At 27.1% G+C, this 21,136-nt stretch overlaps 1 protein-coding gene across 3 annotated transcripts in view; it reads right to left on the bottom strand.

The window, feature by feature from the left end:
* CARPA (Carbonic anhydrase-related protein A) overlaps positions 1–18,908 on the bottom strand; it is a 112,380-nt gene extending 93,472 nt beyond the window's left edge. For 2 of the 3 annotated variants that reach the window (XM_089226702.1, XM_089226703.1), the window contains exons 1-2: positions 18,714–18,908; positions 18,033–18,121 (exon numbers count right to left, since the gene is read on the bottom strand). In XM_089226702.1, coding sequence (XP_089082828.1) covers positions 18,033–18,121; positions 18,714–18,733 — 109 coding nt within the window. In that variant the 5' untranslated portion in view covers positions 18,734–18,908. Of the gene's footprint in view, positions 1–18,032; positions 18,122–18,687 lie in introns of all 3 variants that reach the window. The other variant, XM_089226704.1, reaches the window with a different exon arrangement.
* Between the last annotated feature and the right edge of the window lie 2,228 nt (positions 18,909–21,136).

The raw sequence follows: 21,136 nt of genomic DNA, 5'->3' as shown, positions 1-21,136 counted from the left end.
CTGCACTATAATAAATCTATCTTGGATAAATGGAACTGTTTGAACGTATTATAGAGATATCTAAACGTAAAAAAGGTAATAATAACAATAATACAATAATGAATTTAAAAAAAATATCAATGTGTTTAATATTATTTATCTGTATATTCGTTGAATATATTATACCGTTGTGGTACAAACGATTTTACTTGAAGTACAAAACGGTACAAACGATTGGAGTAGGTTTCAACTCGAATTCGGAGTTGTGATGGGTGCAGAGGAAATGGACCTATTAATTACAGGTTTTTAACCTGAGGATAAACCCAGAGTGCCGTGTTAAGCTATGTTGCCGCCTCGGGGCAAATTAAAATATGCTACCCTTAATTTTTTATTTTATGTTGATCCTTAAAAATTTTCCGCCCTATCAAACACCATAAAATTTGCCGCCCTTGGGCAGTTGCCCCTCCTTGCCCTCCCCGTTAAATGCGGCTCTGGATAAACCGGTCGGGTCGCTGGGAGTACTCAAGCCCCCTGATTCTGGCCACGCTTAAGAAAACGCGTCCACTTCAACGCTGTGGTCTCTCCAAAAGGTTCGCCGTTGCGCCGCTCATAACTGCTCGAGCAGTATTGGGGTTGAATCAGTAACGAGCTCGCCAGACTCGGCAACTCGAACGGTGTCGGCGGCCAAAGACTAAAATGTCGAGTCTGCCACTAACACGCAGCTGTCGAATCGCGACGTGTGCGACGTGCGTGTATGTCGTATTACAGCATTGTTATGTACCTACACATTGCAATATTATTATAATATTGATGACGAAACGTTTCGGGGGACGATTATCGCGAAATCCCGCTGTCTGTAGTCGTTATATTAGCCGGCGTGAGTCTGCAGAGACGTGCGGGGTTAAGCCACAGCCGAAGGCAGAAAACTTCGATCCCGCGCGGTCGCAGCGGTGTGTGTATAATGCATAATAATAATAATATAATGAGCTCAGTGTGTCGAACGCCATCTGTCGCGTGTCAAAATCGGTTGTCGCGCCCGACGGTGCCAACGCGCTGCAGTTAATATTCTATATTATAATATACACTAGACAGACGTTAAATTATCATTATTATTATTACTATCGCCGTTTTCGTAACGATGACGGCGATGAACCGCAAACGTGAGCAGATCGCGATGAGGAGAGAACGGTATACGAAACTATATAATATTATAATATTATATTATATTAATACTGTTTCCGTCAGACCCAAGTCGTTTATTCACGGAATTCCGCATAACGCGTATCACATTATACGAGATCGACGAGTGTCGTGTCTTACCGTATGGCCAACACTTGGTCGCCGAAAATCGCCGGGTCTATGTGTGTTTGGGGGTAGGGGGGGATTGATGACACGCCCTGACCATATAACTATTAATCGCTAAATGTTTGGTAATGATTAAACAGCATTTAGTCGTGCCTAATAATAATGTAACTATCTATCTCCTTTTTTTTAAGAAGAGACGAATCTAGACGAAGTGTACATAATTGAATTTAATATAATCATACACGTACGCAAGACATATAGTTACAGGGTATACAAATTATGCAACTTTGTATTACGTATAATTAAGAAAGTCGCCTTTACTTTTCGTAGCATCCCAAGCTATCTACAGGTCTTAGGTTTATGGTTGCTTTCAACACATAATTATTGCTTTCTGATCCCAGTTGCTATAATAATAAGAATAATATTGTTTTGAATTTTGAGTACATACCTATACTTACATATTAATATGCTGTATGCATACCATAGTGTGTTTTACTATTATTCAGAAAATATATGTGTGTATTTGTAAGGAAAAAACAATGGTCAGGATGTTGATAAGACCTTGAAACCTGGAATATTATGTATTGTAACAATTATAATATGTTACACGATACCTAAGTATGTGTATATGTACTACACATATACACACTTAACATTATGTACGATTAACTGCTGACCAATACAATTATATTAACACACACTCATAATTGTAAGACCTATGGCCAATACACACCATACATGAAGTAAGTTAGTTCACTGTGCACCTTAGACCTCAACACTCAATGAATATCGAACTCCGTATAACTACGATACAGTACGATCAGTACGACTCTCACTGGATATCTTACATTTAGCTGGTCGTTCTCCCGACCACATTACAGTATTAAAACGTACAACTAATGTGAAAACTATATCATTTTGATGTTATATTGAAAATAAAAATATTGGATGCTCATGTGATTTGATGTTATACATATTGCTCTATATCGGTAATCCAATACAAATAAAACCCTAAAAGAGTCAAACGCGTCGTCAGCTGTACAACGATGAGTACCTTTCGCCGTTTAAATAAAACGGAAAACTAAAAACAACCGAAGAACGCGCGTATGGTCTTGACTGCTATATTAAAAGAGGGAGATAAAAATAAAAATAAATACCTACCATCTAGACGGTCCGCGTAGTTAGGCCTGCTACTGTTATAATAGGTGCTCCTAGATAAATAATAATATAATAATAATCCTTTTATGTGATCTCGGAGCCACGAAAAAAACCGTGAGGGCACGCACAGATAAGAACGATGGAGGAATAAAAACCCTTACCACTCTGTATACCACTTCGATGATAATTATTAGGACCGCGATTACGGCGAGTTTAAACGGTCTCCGTCTGTTCCCTTGCCCGCCACCACCGACGCCCCTGCCGATAAAAACGAGATTTCCGAGAAAACGACGAAAGCTTTTCATCGAAACCGTTATCAGATGACTTCCCTCATCCTTCTCGCGCGCGTTACACGGACCGCTTAAAACTGTGGTAGCTATGAAAAATCTATTGAACGGGTCATAAAAAAAAAAAACACACACACAATATACTTTGTGCAGGCACATCATATTAAACACTGACGCGTTTTTGAACTATACCTACGCTTAACGCGGTCGCTGATAAATTTTTATTTGTGAGTTCTAAAACGGTGGATACGATATAATAATAATATGTTAGGTTTGCGCTGTTTTTTTTTTTTTTTTTTAATAAAGCAAATGGAAGATATAGGTAGATAATACGCACCACGATATTTTATGTCATTTTGTCATGTCTAATATTAATTTTCAATGGATTTTGGTTACTTAAAAATAGTATGGAATCGTACAATCGGCTAGATCAGTACGTTGAGATGGGCACGTCCTGTACCTTATTTAAGTCAATTTTACTTTTTTCATATTTTTATATTATTATATAGTAATAATCAATTTAGAAAAATTATTAATTGATGTACTTTAATTGTAAAATAAAATAAAAATGATGTATTTCAAAAACAAATATAATATTATTTATTTAATAATGTTAAGATAAAATATGTCCAACTATAAGAACACATCTTATCATATTTTATAACTATTTTGATTAATAAAAATACAAACGCCTGCGTGTTGAAAAAGATTTCAATGCATAAACATGAATCCGTAAACGTAAACTTTATCTCTCAACATTGAAAATTTGAAAGCTTATAAAAAAAACACAGAGGTGACAAAAACCTGATTTTTACTAAGAATCTATTGCTTTATTTTTTTAGCTATATAAATTATTCTAATCTGAAGATAAAAACTTTTTTAGGAAGTTTTGAGTTCATGTTTAATGCATGTATAACTTTGTCCTATACTTTAAGAGTTCGAAAATAGATTTTTCACAAAATAATAAGCATCTTAAATTTAATTATAATTATTTTTCAAGATTTCATTGATTTTATGCAATACCTTATTTCTAACCATTTTAAATGTTTATGATAGACATTTTTCAGCTTTTAAGACGGCGCTATGTATAGGCAATTCGTCAACATTGATGGCGTGATCACCTTCTTTTTCATAATATGAAATTATATCCAAACATTGTTTAACACTTTTCAATCGGTAGATTAATAATTTGCTCAGGATATTTAAGCATTTATAAAATACTATTATTGATTTTGATTCAGTACCTACATATTTTATTTGACACACTAAACAATTTTAAGCAATTTTTGTTAATTGTCTTTTCTGCAAATTTGAGCTGTTTAAAGTAATTAAATATTTATGATTATTACCTCTACAGTAATTAAGACCATAACGAGAGTTCCTTAAACTTTTGATTTTGGTTTGTGTACTTAAAATATAGTGTATATTGATTTTATGTCTGACATACTGAACTTCTTCATAACAACTTTTGAATACATTATATTGCAATGACTCATTTTAGTAGCATTTTATACCAACATTGTTTGATATTAAAATAAATAAATGATTTTTTTCCATTTACAAAATTTATTTTTCAAGAATAAATAAATAAATACTGTACTTGTATAGCAACATTTTATTTTCAAATTGTTCAAACCATGTGTTATATTTACTAAAAATAAATACAGTTATACTGACTGATAAAAAAGTTATTAACATATAAATTATATAAATAATAAATAATATTATAATAACACTTGTAGGTATTCGTAATGTAATTTATCATATCAAATTTATTTTGAATTATATTCGATATATTAAATTTAATCGCTTTGTAGTTGTAGTGGAATATGAGTTTTTTTGATTTCATAGTTACTATATTTATCGCATATACATTGGCATAAACAGATTTTACTATTGGAAATTCATATCAATATTAGTAAAATATTTCAACTGAATTTAGATACACATTATGATAAAATCTGAAACAAATCATAATGAGTACAAGAGTTTTAACCGCGATTAATCCATTTAAAATTTTAACTGTTCTAAAGACAATTATTCACATGTAATACGTTATTATATAACTTATAATACAAATAACTAAAAATATAATAATTGATCATCAATAAAATAACGTAGTACTAGCAAGGACGTTTTGTGTCCATAGTTATAAGTAAGTAAATACTCTTTAGTCAAAGTCAAATATTTGTTGGAATAATAAATAAAACTACAGCTGTTTAATTAATAAATGTATGGAAAATTTGATATTTTTAATATGCATTTATATTCCATTTCATATAAATATTATATTATCATTATGTGCATACTTATGGGAATTGTTGTTATATCTATAAATATTATTACTATACAGTTTGAAAACTTCATTTTTTAATATTACAAAACCAAAAGTAAATAATTCCAAGAGAGTTGAATTGACTTTTGAGTGACATTCACGTGTATTTAAGAAGAAAAAATATACTCACACAACAAATTTAAACTATCTAACTTCATAACTGCACGCAAAAACGTAATAATTAATTTGCGCTATTTGCACAACACAAGCTACTATGCCTTGGATGTAGAATATTATGTTTACATAAAATAGGCTCAATGACGTACCTACAATAAATACAGACTGCGCGCAATTCATAGAATCATAAACATAACATGGTAATATTGGCTTGAGATAATAATGAACGGGTCCTTAGCTTATTATTGTTTTTTTTTATTCTTCGACAATTATTTCAATACAACACAAACATAAAACTATCGAAGTATGTAAATTGTTTTCTGTGAGACCGAAGCGAAAAGGGTCGTTCAATATGTTTTAATGGCATATAGGCAATTTTAAATCGGAGACTTTGGCGATAATTTTACTTTTCTGAACCCACGTGTATATAGTAGTTTAGAATCAGAAAATGAATATATATATATATATATATATATACGCCTTATTAAACAATTACCACTAGTGGCTCAAATGTCAGTACGACGTCGCTTATTAGAACTCGCGAGGAATGTGCAGTTTATGGCACCGACGAATGGTTTCAAAATACACGGCAAACGGTTGGCATCGTTCCCCAAATCTCAGAAGTGAGAACTACTACAACGACTATTATTGCTCTTATATTTTTTTTTTTTTGGTTTTTTTTTTTAGTATATGAATCTCTCGTTCCGGTACGGTGCACCGGAGTGTTTCTACGTCGGAAGAAATATAGGAAATAATATAATAACTGGTTCGCAGCACACGCACACGGAAGAGACTTTTGCTTCAGCGATTCGCAATCAACTTCGTCCTTAGACGAAAAACAACAGCTTTCGTCCGCATCACGGAGTCTATATAATAAACATCCGTATATATACCTTATACGTATAACCAATGTTCGCGTGTGTGTGTATATGTGCGTGTGTGTGTGTATGTATGTGTGCGCGCGTGTGTGCGATAGGTCTGTATGTGTCTGTGTGTAATAAACGATACCGGCTGCCTCGAGGGCGTATCGGTGTTAGGTCAAATTATTTTTATTTATAAAAATGCTATATCCTTCATCAGAAGGGCCGAACAGAACAACAGACTGCGACTGGACATGTTATCGACATTTCTATACTTTATACACATATAAATATGAAACAAATTTCAACTTATATGCTTTTAATATATTCACCTTATACTATATTACATAAACTTAACGGTATGACAGAAATTGTAGACTTTTTCAACACATAATAAATCCATCGCATCTATAATATGTGTATACTATAAATAATACGTAATTGATTAAGTAATACATTGATATAGAAAGCAGAAAAAATTTAAAATCCTTAAATCTAGTACCATGATCAATGTATAATAATATAAATAAGAATAATCATAAACTATGATTTCATATTCTATATTTCATTTTCATACATATTTTAATTTAATGCTAGTAGGTAAAAAAATACTTCGTACTGAATTTATTTTTAAAATAACTAAAAACTTTGATTTCATATCAATTGAATATATTTGTGAGAACTTTTAAATTTTAAAGGTCCTAAGAATAATATTTTTATAATTATAATAAAATAACTCATATCGTTTTTTTTCGCTTAAAAAATCTCAAACGACATAAAAATTAGCTTAAATATTTTAAAAATTTCATTGTGTGAATAAAATTATAGTTAAGTAATAGTGGAATATTTAAATTTGCTTTGATTACAATTTACGATTCTATGGAAATTAAGTAATCTTTTTATATGATACTGAAATTAAATATGATTCAAAACAACAAAGCTTTTGACTGGTAAATTTATAATTACGTTTTTATAAATTCAATTTTTACTCTTTACTTTACACTAATTAAAACAATGAACTCCGAGTACCTATAATAACAGTATCAATGATAATCAAATTAATGTGTGGCTCTCGGAAGATTTAATTTCCAATTTAAGTTCATGAACTAATTTTTATTAGATTCAATGCAGAGAATTACAATGTCAAAAATATTCCTCAGAAATAATTTCAGTATTTTATATAATCATAAATGTATAAACCTCCAACTTGTTATATAACATGCATGCAATATATTAATAATTACTAATTCAAATATTCTACAAAAAGTAATATATGAGTAAAATTTCATACACGTAATCTTTTCCTTTATATTGTATTTATTTACAATCATTAAAATACTGATTTTCGTTTGAAAGAATGGAAACCAAATTGAGTGTACGCAGCGAAACGAATGCACATCGAATTAGATACCTAGCCTTAGACGCTGAAAAAAATAATTCTTTGTTCGTCCAGCTGAGACAGACAATCGTAATTGGCAATACTTCCGAATTTTTTTAATTAAGATTTTTTAGTGCCATTTTTACTGTCTCTTACATCCGATCAAAGATCCGATTAAAACTCGTAACAATAATAATAATAATATTAATATCAAACACTTGGTCACCATTGTTTGAGACACTTCTCTGAATGTATATATATATATTATAATATGTCGATTGGTTGGGTTAGGAATGAGAAGCTTAAAATTGCATTTTAAACTCCGTCGCGTCTCGCCCTACCGTTCTTTCATGTCTTATGCTACAAGCCTGCAAATGTCTTTACTTCAAATAACATGTAAATTAGATTACTACACGAAGGTTTTTTGCTTTTTAAAAATAAAACTTCGACAACACAATTGATCGTGACGTATGTTTGACTTTCGCAACCCACCCGAGACCAAAAAAAATATTCCGTATAATATATAAGTTGAATAGTACCTATACTATAATAGTCGAAAGCATTGACACATGAATGCAATAAGTGTCTTCATTTCTCTATTTTTTTAAACTAAAAAACAATGCTATAGGTTATAAGCTGCTATAATATATTACGTAGTGTGATAGACGTGCCACCCTTAAAGACACGTTTCGACTAAAACAGTTGAATAATTTGTGACAATATTGGTAATAACTTTTTGGTATAATTATTTTCATCAATTCTAAGTTTCATTTTAAAAATTATTAAGTAATAAGACAAGACTTGATTTTAATATGATAAGCTGTATGCTATAAAAACATTTAATTTATTGATTTAAAATTATCGAAAATCAATCCCGTAACTTTTTATTGGTTAGCCATAAAAATAATTTCTATGATAGAATGCGTAAAAAATAAATGACAAATCAAAATAATAAAGCCTTTTACAATGACGTACACTTGATAATCCAATAATATTTGTTATATTATAGAAACTCGATCAATTTCTATGATGACTTTTTTTGTTAACAATGTATTTCTACAACAATAATATATTAATATGATTTATTATATAAATTGATTGAATTTATATGATGGTTTTTTTTTTTACAAAATATTTTAAAGAATAAGTACCTAATAAAACATCCGAGAAACCTCGATCTTAATAAATTTTTCCAAATCACTATTTTATACCCATTAAATAAGCGAGTCTAAAATCTATTATGTAAGTTAATGACATTCTTGATTTTTTTTTACATGTAAAAGTGGCGGAAAAAAGAAGTTCAATGTAAAGAGCGAAATATTGTCGTATTTAGTAAAAAAAAAACAGTTTTACTAAAAAATTTTCTCGAATAATTTTAAATTATAGTGTATAAAAAAATAAGGCTTAAGAAATATGAATACAAATTCTTTTTCAAGACGTTACAACATCTTTTTAATATACATCTATACAATTTATAAAGAAACAAACATAATTATATTTATGTCATTTAATAATGGGTTATTTTGAAAAGGAAAACATTATTACAATAGAATTTAAGTATTTTTTTTTACTAATATCAAATAATGTTGATATATTATTATCGCTCCAAAATACAAAATATAAATAAGAAATGATCATACGCCTAATAAAATAACATGTTAGTTGGTTCCTTAATGTATTTTTCAAGTAATATGGTATAATATTGAACACAAAATAAATTATGAGTTAGGCTAGGTGTATAGACTATATTGTATTACTATTCTGATTTGTTAATTTTAAATTAAACATATCAAAATTTGTCTAAACGTAATTCACTCATTCCAGTTTATACTATTATATTATTATATTTATAATAATTAACAACAATCAATGGTTATTATCTTAAAGATTATACATTTATACATTATAACTAAATATTTTTACATGTTTGAAATAATACCTACATTTTTTTTTTGACCAATAGATTTTCAAACAATACACTATTTTATTTTACAAGCATAATATACAAATAATGTTACACGCCTAAATAGCTATTAATAAAATAATCATTTAAATTGCAATTTTTCAATGAATTATATATTTATATCATTTATATCCCTAATAATTATTTAAATTTAAATTTTATTTTGTATAATTTTAGATTCTGAGCGGAGCGATGAATGTGTTTTATTCTTAATATTTAGTTGATGCCGATGATAACTTTAATTAGTAAATTATCTTGTATAACTCATAGCTTATTAGTACATAACATTCACAAATTATTATGAAAAATGGGTGTGTACAAATATAAACAAATAAAATCAATTTAATGAAATGTAAGCCCTATACTTTTTTTATAAAAATTGAAAATTATAATTTTTTTTTTTATAATAATAAACATCGAAGTACCTAATTTTGTTAACGATTCATATTCAGAAATGTTTACAAACGACAAGGTAAAAAATGCTTCAACTTTAAAGTACATATATATATGATATCCCAAAATAAATCATAGTATTCGAATACGGTTTATAATAAAATATAATATTAATTTAATAAATGATTACCTACCTAATACACGTATTTCATTAATTAAATATATTTAAAATTCTAACATAATATTTCAAAATGTAAACTATGATATCTGTATACTAAATTCAACCATATTATTTTTACTGATGTACAAAAAAATGATTTTTGCATTATAATAGATCTGTGTATTGGTTTGATAGCATTTGAAAAATGGTAATGTTAGAAACATTAAAAAAAATATTATAGTCCTCGGAAGGTTTTTATAGTGATCCTGAAATATTTTGGAATCATAACCATTTGTATTATTTATTGTATACCTACAATAAATCATAATTTTGTGTGAATAATTTCAGTTTATAAATCGCATTGAGCTTTATATTATACCTATTATAATCTTGGTAAATCAAAAAACTTAAGTAATGTATATACATTGATAATCTGCATATAGGTAGGTAATACAAACTGAAAAAAACTTTTACCACACTAACCTAAGGGTTACTTTAGAAAAAAACAGAGAAACGTTTAAACGAACAGGATAAAAAAATCGAGTAAAATACTTTCATCGAATTGATTGAAGAGTATAAGCTTTGGGCGTTCCGCTTAAAAGATATGAGGCTATTTTCCAATCAAGATATAAGGTTGATTGACAGTATTTTACTCACCTACGATGGGTGAAAGAGAGGTAAAAAATGGAGAAAACCTCCGTCTACTGTTTTTTTTTTGCATTTTTCACCTTTTATTTCATACTGAAACAAAAAACTCTAGTTGATTGATCGACTTGTGGGTGTAACCACATAAAATCTCGAACACTTTTTGCTGCTAATTGCAGTTGGAAATAGATAAGAAAACATTTTGTTTTCCAAGGGTAATATTGGAATACAATAATCCCGTATTTGAAAATCACATAACACTTCTGCTTTCTAGTTAAAATAAAAATCTTCAAGTGTCTTAACGTTATTTCTCCAAAAACTTTGATAGGCTTGGTTAATTATGGTAAAATTTCTATTCATAAAACGCTGTTTTTCACCAACCACTGGTGTATTATTAAATCTTACTGACAAGACAATCTATCAAAGTCTACTTACTGAAAACTTCCTACAATATAAACACATTTCCCCGGAAAAACAACAGATTAATTCACTTCGCTCCTTATACTTTTACCACCTCTAAAATTATAGAACCTATTTTTTCTTACCATGGCATTGTTGCGTTAAGATTCCTGAGAACAATTTTTTTTTTTATTCAAGTTTTATTTTTATTTTCAAGTCTTGAAATATATAATCTTAGGTATATAATGCTAATAAATTTTGGAACATGAACCGTATAAGAAGTATAACTTAATAGTTTTATAAGACATACAACAATATTATACCTACTATACAACAGACATTTAAAACTTCAATTAATATGTGTGTATTATGTATGTAGGCCTTATAATATTAGTTTGGTCAAGTATAATATTATATAATAAAACGATATTAGTGTTTTATTAAACTCTTAGAATAATCAAACAAAATTAACTTGGGAAATTGTAAAAGATAAAATAATATAATTTTTTAATTTTAAAATTTACCCCAAACAAGTAAGTAATTTCAATGTAATATAATTTAATAAAAATTAGTTAGTTTCAATTAGTTATGACGTGTTGATTTCATAACTTTTTTCGCTAAAAACATAAAATTTGATTCAATATTAAAATATTAAATACATATCTTTGCTTATCTAAACTCACGTTTTAATTGTGTAAAATGCATCAATGATTATTTATAACACACTTTTAAATCAGCCTCATGTATAATATTATATAATTTCTATAAGCAGTCATAGGGGACAAAAGCTGCATGTTTACAACATGTCTGCGTGGAAAAGCTTTTCCGGGTAGATAAAGCTTCGGTTTGTACGAGGGTAAAGTGGAAACGAAAAAAATATAGAGGGAGGGAATTACTGTTTAAAAGGTTGGGCATTTCAACCGGAACCGTGGTAGGGGGTTAGTTTTCTTATCTAAAACAGAAATGAATAATGATTGCCCAAGACCGGAACAAACGTACAAAACGCTATCCTCTGAGTTATATTTTCAACAACAAAATCAATTGTGTCACCAATATGCATAAAAAAAACAAAAATACATCGAGATAAATTATTGATAAAATGATAACGTATTCAAACGTATTTTATTGTAACATTTAGAAGCCAGTCGAAATGTCACTATTGTAAAATACTAAAATGTATAAGTGACCCATTCTACACAAAGTCGTACATTATTAAAATGAAGCATATTCGTAGTTCACGTCTTGCATATAATTTATTTCCCCTATAAACCTTTAACCTTCTTAAGTGGTAATCAATAATCATATTAATAATATAGGTAGTGAAACAAAAAAAAGAATAATAATAATAAAGAATCAGATTTGCTTTATTTTATGTATTGTATTGAGTTAAATATATATTATTATATAGTCTACTACACAAATAAACATTACTCGAATGAATATTTGATTCAATATTATTGATTATTCCATCCCATGATATTAAATTAAATTAAAGGAACGATATATTGTAAATATATTATATTGTATTGGTACGCATTTTACATTTTCATCCATATAGTTTGATAGCATACCTACCAATAGTATTAGTATAAGATAATTACTTCTTCGTATATTTCCTACCTATCATCTGCAATATGTATTAATTAACAGATTATTAATAACACAATTTTAAATTTTGCGTTGCTTTAAAAACGGTGAACCCCAAAAATTAATTGCCACATTACTAATTATTAATTATAGAATTATTTAATTTTAAGCGCTTGTAAAAATAATTGATGAAAAATAAATATCAAAATAGTTCTTTGAAGTTGTATATATATATATTATATTTGTATAATATAAACCCTTTACAAAATTATAAATTTAAAGAAATTATATGAAGAAAACTCTTATAGTGTGCTCTCAAAAATGTGACAGTAGAAATTGACTTTTAAAAATTCCAACACATAGTAGAACTGATTAAATACCCTTAAAATGTTCAAACTTTTTAAATATATATATATATATATGGAAAGTTAAATATAATATGATACATTTATTACAGGGTTAGTATTATTTAAGTGTTTATAAAATTAACTATTATTTGACCTAAGGATGAGTTTTAAAGAGATAGAGTACTTAATGTGTTTAATGAAGCGGACGCAGAGAAGAAAATTGCCGGTTAAAAGTGGTTTACCGTGATTAGAGAGCATCCATCAAACCGACGCTCCTGACATCGAACTTGTCTGATATGGCTTTTACCGTGTCTGCCACAGAAAAAGTTTTTCGATTCTCAACTTTTACGGATCAGTTAACCAGAATGAAAAACTTCGATACGTGGGAAAAAATAAAAATGCTTAACTGGCTCATAAACTTAAAACTTGCCTAATTGTAAGTATCTGACAAAACTATGTAAACAACATTAATCTAATTCGGAACATTTTCGAATTGATATACACCTAAATTCTTAGTTACGCGACAAATTTGATTCAAAACATTTTCGATCATAAATATTCACATGCTCGCTTAATCTATTAATTATATTTTTAGTTTTTATGGAAAAGAACTTTGAATCCAAATGTAATAGATAAATAAATAGATTTTTAAAAATAATAAATAAGCAATGAAACTTGAATTGAAATCGTTTTCAAATAATTTCAACTATATTAAACAAATATTATAAAAAACTTACATTTTTAATGACATAATTTTATTACTTAATCACGATTAATGAAAAACGTTCAACTAACGTAGTTACGTATTAAATATTTATAAAAACTTACTAGTACTACAACTGTGCTTAAAACCAGAATGTACGTAATAATCTAATTATTTAAAAACGCTTTATATCCTACATTTTCAATAGGTATATAGATTATTATCCCTAAGCTAAAATGGTGGATTATATATGTTTCTTAAAGTTTCTAAGAAGTATTATTCAACAATTTCAGATATTACGTCTCTCTTTTCTTGAGATCATGTAAGGTTATAATAGATAGTTTGTAAAAGCCAAAATAAGCCTTTGTTCTGAGAAAATCCTGTTAGAAGTTTGCAATGAAACAACTTTAAATAGTTATTTCATAAAAACCATTCAAGAATAATAGATTTTTTTAAACCTTTGATTCACACAAAAGTGTAATCTAATTGTTAACATTGAATTTTAAATTATATGATCATAATACTTGTTTGTATAAACTAAGTTCTATTATGCAAATAATTTTGATTTTTAATATCATAAAGGTATATTACAATAATTTATAAAATGTAGGTACAGTAATTAATGAACAAGATTCGTCCAAAAACACTAAAAAATTCAGAAGTAGAGTCAACTCAGATAGTGATTATTAATTATTTAATAATTCAATATTTAATTTATAAACAACTATAATACGGTTTAAGAACTTTGTGTATATATAATTATATATAATTTGTGTGAATAAATTGGCAATTTTTTCAAGTATTTCTATTTTTATAGGTTTTCCGCTGTAAGTGTAATGTGTTAAATGATTCAAAAACCACAAAATAAAACCTTATTAGCTGCTTTATATAATAGTTTATAAGTAATCTTCCTCATATATCTGTCTACTAGCTGATATATCTTATCTTATTGGCTATTGCTTATCCTATTCACATACATCAATCCAATTTTAATTTAAAAACAATGTGCTCGAATAAAAATCTCTTAAAAGCTTATAATTAAGAAGATACACACCACGTGTGTATGAATTTTCATTTAAAACATCATTATGAATATCATGCTTGGCTATAAGTTCTCCTAACTTCTAAAATACCTGCGGCCACGTTAGTACTGGATATTGTAATTTGTAATATAGTTTGTCTTTGAACTTGTTAACTTAAACATATTTTACCAGATGACGAATTTCGTCTAATAACATATCAGGAGCCAGTGATGACACCGTTTTATCCCCTCGCCTCACGCACACGTGAGAATTCCTTTCGTGGTTGTCTCTGCATAAAATCCACAGTAATAAACCACCCTTAGTTATACCCCGGAAAACGAACGAGGACACTTGACTAAAGATATTTGATAACCCATTATAAATTATTCAACTATGTCAACATGATCTACATTGTATACATCACTTGTATATTACATACTTCCAAAGATTGCACAGTCACCAAAACATTAACGAAATGGACACGTTTGCACTTTAAACTTACTTAGTTGTTACGGAAAGTGATTAAAATTTTTTTAATACTACAATATTCTCAAGTAGTTTTTAACTTAAGGATTTATACGATGTACCATTATATTAATACATTCATAATTGGATTTTTTGTATGTATTTTCCTGTTATTTATTTTAGATATTTAAAGTCACATTATTTAGTTGTATAAAATATTTCTTATAATGAACATTTCAATAGACTAATTGGACCATTTAAACAAGATGGAATACAAATATATCTATTTCATAATTTTTCGTTAAGATTTAAAAAATGTCAATTAATATATGGTACTCATTATAATTTACACAGGTACCTATACTTGACTTTAATATATTTTATTCAGTGCGTTTATTATATCGATAACTTATCATGTTTTTTCTCCAATTGGATTGCAATACTGCAGATAAACGATAAAAACGATTTTGTCTATGGACCATAATATAATGTAGTTACAAATAATATTCTGATAATCAAGTGAATTACCAAGAATAGTTTAAGCTCTTATTCCATAATAATAATAAAAAAAATCAGAGAAATGTAACGAAGCAATGATTTTTGAATGCACGCAGTATAATAAAAAATAATTTTCAAAATAAAAACCGGGGTACTTGCTATGGTGTCTACTGTCTAGAGGGTTTCGAGTGTATTATTTTGCCACTACACTCTGCAATGATTTTCATTGGGTCCATTTTGCACTTCTTACATTTGGATTCAACAATAAATAATTTTGTATGAAAAATAATTTATGTTGAATGAGAAGAGATGCTGACTACATCTATATTTGGATGGTTTATATTACATTGTATTTATATTATTATTCACATTTTTTTAATTTGATAAATTTAACAAATTATTTCCAAAATTATCACTTGTATGAATTAGTCAATACTGGTGTACCATAAATAGTATAAATAGGTTTCTGATTCTGGGCTTAAAATTAGTCTAATTATTATTTTGAAGATTTAATAATATAGAAAAAAGTTCTATAACTCTACTATAAATATTTTTTTGAATTACAAAATAAAAAGCTATTATTAAGGATAAATTGTGTATTTTCGTATACATATGTATCCAAATTCATTACAATTTCAAATGCTTAATAAAAAATCCCAAAGTAGTTTTGATATTTTTCATGTTATTTTGACTGAAAAATATAAATAGCTAAAAATAAACCCCAAAAAAAATTAAAAACTATGCCTACTAAAAAAAAAATTATGATAAAAATATTTGTTAAAAATGTCAAGGTTTGACAATAATTTATCTTTTTTTCACAAAAATCAATTTTTTGTAAAATTGTGTTGCGTATAAATTCCCATAATATTCCTATTTTCAAATTGATTTCAATCATTAAGAGAAGTACTGAGTACCTACTGCTGACTTTATTTATTCTTGATTCCAAAATTCAACCAAATTTAATGAATTGGTTACCAGCCTCGATAACTATCATCAATGTTAAAAGTTAAAAAAACTTCCATAAAAATCACAAAATTGAAAATATACATGAAGTAAAAATAACAGGTACAAAAAACCAAATAGCGATTCCTAATAAAGTACCAATAATATTATACTCCTCACATCACTCCGAAACATTCACAATTAATGATATAAAATATATAATAGTAATTCTTACGTTAGTGTACCTGCTAAAATGACATGTATAATCGATATTTTATTTGTATTTAATTGGATAATCGCTAAAATATTCAAGTATTTATAAGAACCAAAATTACTAACATACAAATATCGGACTTTTTTTAGTTCATTAATTCCGTGTAATGATGGTATATATTATTTATTTTTAGTACTTCAATAAATAATCATTTACAAATACCTTCATTTTATAAAGAAAGTAAACCAAGCGAAAAATGTTAATATTTCAATATGAAAACAACTACCAACTAAAACACTTGAATACTGTATTTAAACACCTTTTCTGCACTTTAGTACACAAAACATATGAGTTTTAATGGTATGCAATATTATTTACAACATCTAAATTAACTGTATTATATTCCCGAATAGAATCGTGTTTTTAAATAATAAATACTTTCATCTAAATTATTGTACTCTATTAATATACCATGTAAAATAACTGATAAGTAAACATGAATACAATTTACTTTAAATAAAAAAATATATATCATTCACAAGAATTGGGTTTAAAAGGGTTAAGCAAAATCTCAAGGGTTCGACTGCCAAGAGTGACGGGTTGAAACACTATCACGTTTAAAATCGAAATTCCTGACACTATAAAGTTGTTGCTAAGGTATTCCTATCCTTTAGGGATCTTTTCACACTAACCTGGTAGACTAGGTTTGAAAGAGGTAAGAGGTAACTTATCAAATTACAGTTTAAACTTTGGAGTCAAGAAAAGTATTTTTGAAATATTACATGACAAATTTTAAATTGCCATCAAAAGATTTTTGTTACAAGAATTTAATGTATAATCACTAATACGTGACGTATTTTAAAAATGTTGAGCTTACAATTTTAATATTTTTCCAGTTAATTTCTATAACAGACTAAATTTTGAAAAAAAAAAAAACAGCTGTTCAATAAATTCTATAGAGCATTTTCCTAGTAGACATTTTATTTTAAACCAAAATATCAAAAATGGTTATAATTTCTAATCATCTGTAAAAATGAAATCATCTAAGATCACCTATACATATCAACGTATTAACATTTGAAGTTCTGATTGTGACTCATTAAATCATTCATTTTTTTAAGTAAAAAAATGATTTTTTCATTGCAATTAATTACCTATAATTATAGTAAGCCATTTAAATTCCATATCTTTCGAATAAAATGTAAAAAAAAATTTATTCAAATTGTTTGGTAATAACTATTTTTATAATTACGGAAAATAAATATTTTTACTCACCCCAATTTCCGAATGCCAGTACAAGACCAAAATGTAATACTAGTAATTTGATTGAATTTGAAATCATGATGAAATTCTGTGGTTCAATTCTAAAAAAAAGTTTACAATTTAAAGCTTTAGGTGCTGAATTTGTTTGAACATGACAATGATTTTAATGTGTGTCATGATAACTACTTTTGAAAAATATATATACATATCATGTTTAATGAATATTTATCCAATATATTTGGCGCTTAATTAATATTATATGCATAATTATTCTGAAATATGCAATTTGTTTGGGTACAATGATACCACGAAATTTAAATAGAAAGATATAAACAAATCTATTTATTTTTTTTTAATGAAAATCGAATTCTTAAAATGATCATGGGTATTAAACCTTCGATTATTGCATTTTATAAAACGTTGGAGAAATTAAATTCTTTGTTTTGATTATGATCTCTGGAAAAATAATAGATGGAAATATTTTTTTGTATATATATATATATATATTATTCATGATATATAATATATATCATTAATATATTTATAAGATTTTCTTATATCTTAAAATTTATTTATTTTTTTTATACCCAGAAATTATTAGATACTAATATCATTATTAATACAAGACTGCAGGTATCAATTACTGCGTCTTTATGCTTTGACATACCTGTTTCGTAAATATATAGATATTACCTATAGATGTTCTTTATCATTTTATTTTTGATACATTTTGTTTTGGACTATACATTTTTAATACAGATTATTATTATTGTTATTTTTTAAATTCTTGACGAAATATTTCGTAATCGGAAAAATGCACAAACAACGCGATACAGTCCCGGGCTGCGAGTTTGAAGGCAACTGGCCAACGTGCTGACAACGTGATTGGTGTGTCGCACAACCGCGCAGGACTAAAGCGTCGGAGTATAAGACGCCCACATCCCTTTGCACACGCTCACTAAACCAACAAAACAATAAACAAAAAAAAAAAATAATAGTTTCGTGGTGATTCGTGAAACTAATTTTCAACAATTTAATTCATTCGTCCACGAAAAAAATAGGTAATACATAAATAAAGGTATTAATCAAAATCGGTTTATGAAACATCACATTTTTCCAAATCAAAGTTGTTATTGGATTGAATTTTACATGTCGATATACAGCACACTTTTAAGAATACAAAATATAATATCTTAACCATGAATATATATTTTAACAATTGATAATTGTTTTTATAATTTAATACTATGCATTGAATATTCTAATTAATTTTGTTGATCAATTAATACTATACATAAATCGGATACAACATTTTTTATATAAATTTATTAAGTGAAGATTATTATCTAACCCTAAGGAAATATTCCGTGATAAGTTTAAAGAAGATGTTTTCTAAGAATCTCAATTGGTTGTTGAACGTGAAAATATTTTGTATAAATTCGAAAAACTTGTAACACAAAATATAATGTAGTAATATTTTTTTAAATATTTACCGAAAAAATGTGTGAATATAATATGTTACATTCTATACGTTTTACAACCAGGACAAGTCATAAATTAAGTAAAGAAATGTTCAATGAAATGTACAATGATATTTTCCATATTATGACTATATTATTATCACACGGATATTTTTCAAACTCATTTTAAAATTTACTTCATTTAAATACTTAAAGCTCATTTACACGTCTCAAACATCAAGCCCCTAAATCAAGTATTTGATAGGAGGTATTAAAGTCGATCTTATATAATAAAATAAGAAATAATAATGTCCTTTGATCTGTATACCCGTAGTGTCTAATTAATATTCCATTGCAAAAATTTGAAAAAAGCAATAATTGATTCTTAAGAAATGAATAATACATACTGATAAGGTATAATATACTTAAACAAACATTCATTTACAAAATCGCAATATTTTATTATTCTTATTTAAAAATGTTAAGTTATTCGTTCAATATGTATTTGGATATGAAATATTCATTTTAAATCTACTTTTTTTTCATTCAAAATATTTTGTTATTAATTTTCACGAGAAATGTTTTATGTAAAACAATAATTAATAATAGGAACTAACCAACGACGCAAAATTAATAAATTATTGAAATTCAAAACGAACTCGTAATGTCACATATAAATGTAAAAAAAGATGCATAATTAAAATGATAATTCTAATTTTTAGAATTTTAGAATTAAAAGAACTGTATTCTCAAATTGCAAAAAAAAGCGTTTTCGATACATAAAAGTCAGATTTCAATTGAATATTTTTTTGATTATAACTCATAGGACGTAGGTACCGCAGAAAATGTAAGTTCAATGAACTTAGTTCATTACTGCGATCATTAGATAACTTTAAATAATTAAGGTACTATACATATTATAAATATATTTTTATGTAGTCGTTTATAATCTAAGTACTCCAAAGAATATCTTGCCTTCAGAAAACCAAATAAAAATGTATGTTATCGTCCAATAGATTATAACTTATATAAAAATAAAATAATAGTAAAAATGTTAAAAATAAATTTTAATATTTTGTAAGCCCAATGGCCTATGCTGCCGAGGGCTCTTTCCTAATAAAAAAAAAAAAATAAAAAAATAATAATAATATTTTTTTTTTTTAAATAGAAAAGTTTTAAATATTATTTACAAGACTGACTATTAATTTTTTTCGTGTAGATAATTCATTTTTATTTATATAAATTAGGGGCTTGTTCTTCTACAGCTACAGATGATTAGACTTCAAACACATAGTTGGTTGTAGAATTTACTCTACCAGTAAAATCAGGTAAACTTGACCATCTTAAATTGTTGTATTATTTAAATCCCCAAAAACAAACTTCATAACCAACCTATATTTTCACAACCCAATGGCTCCAGATAAAATATTATGCTTATTATATTATTAATTTCATAATCAAAATTAATTTAATACATTTGGAAAATTATTTGCAACATAAGATCAATAATTACTTAAAATATATAGAACAATATTTGAAATCAAATTTAAAAAAAAACATGAAAAAACTTAGATTAATTACAAATTATTATACTGAAAAATACAAGTTTATTTCCACGTCATTTGTGATATAAGAAATACTTTTGGTACCTATGTA

The sequence above is a fragment of the Diuraphis noxia genome, unplaced genomic scaffold (genome assembly GCF_037042655.1).
Source record: "Diuraphis noxia isolate RWA-SAM2 unplaced genomic scaffold, SU_Dnox_SAM2 contig0004, whole genome shotgun sequence".
Classification (NCBI taxonomy): domain Eukaryota; kingdom Metazoa; phylum Arthropoda; class Insecta; order Hemiptera; family Aphididae; genus Diuraphis; species Diuraphis noxia.
The sequence above is the reverse complement of the archived record's forward strand: the minus strand, read 5'-3'. Positions and strand labels throughout refer to the sequence as shown.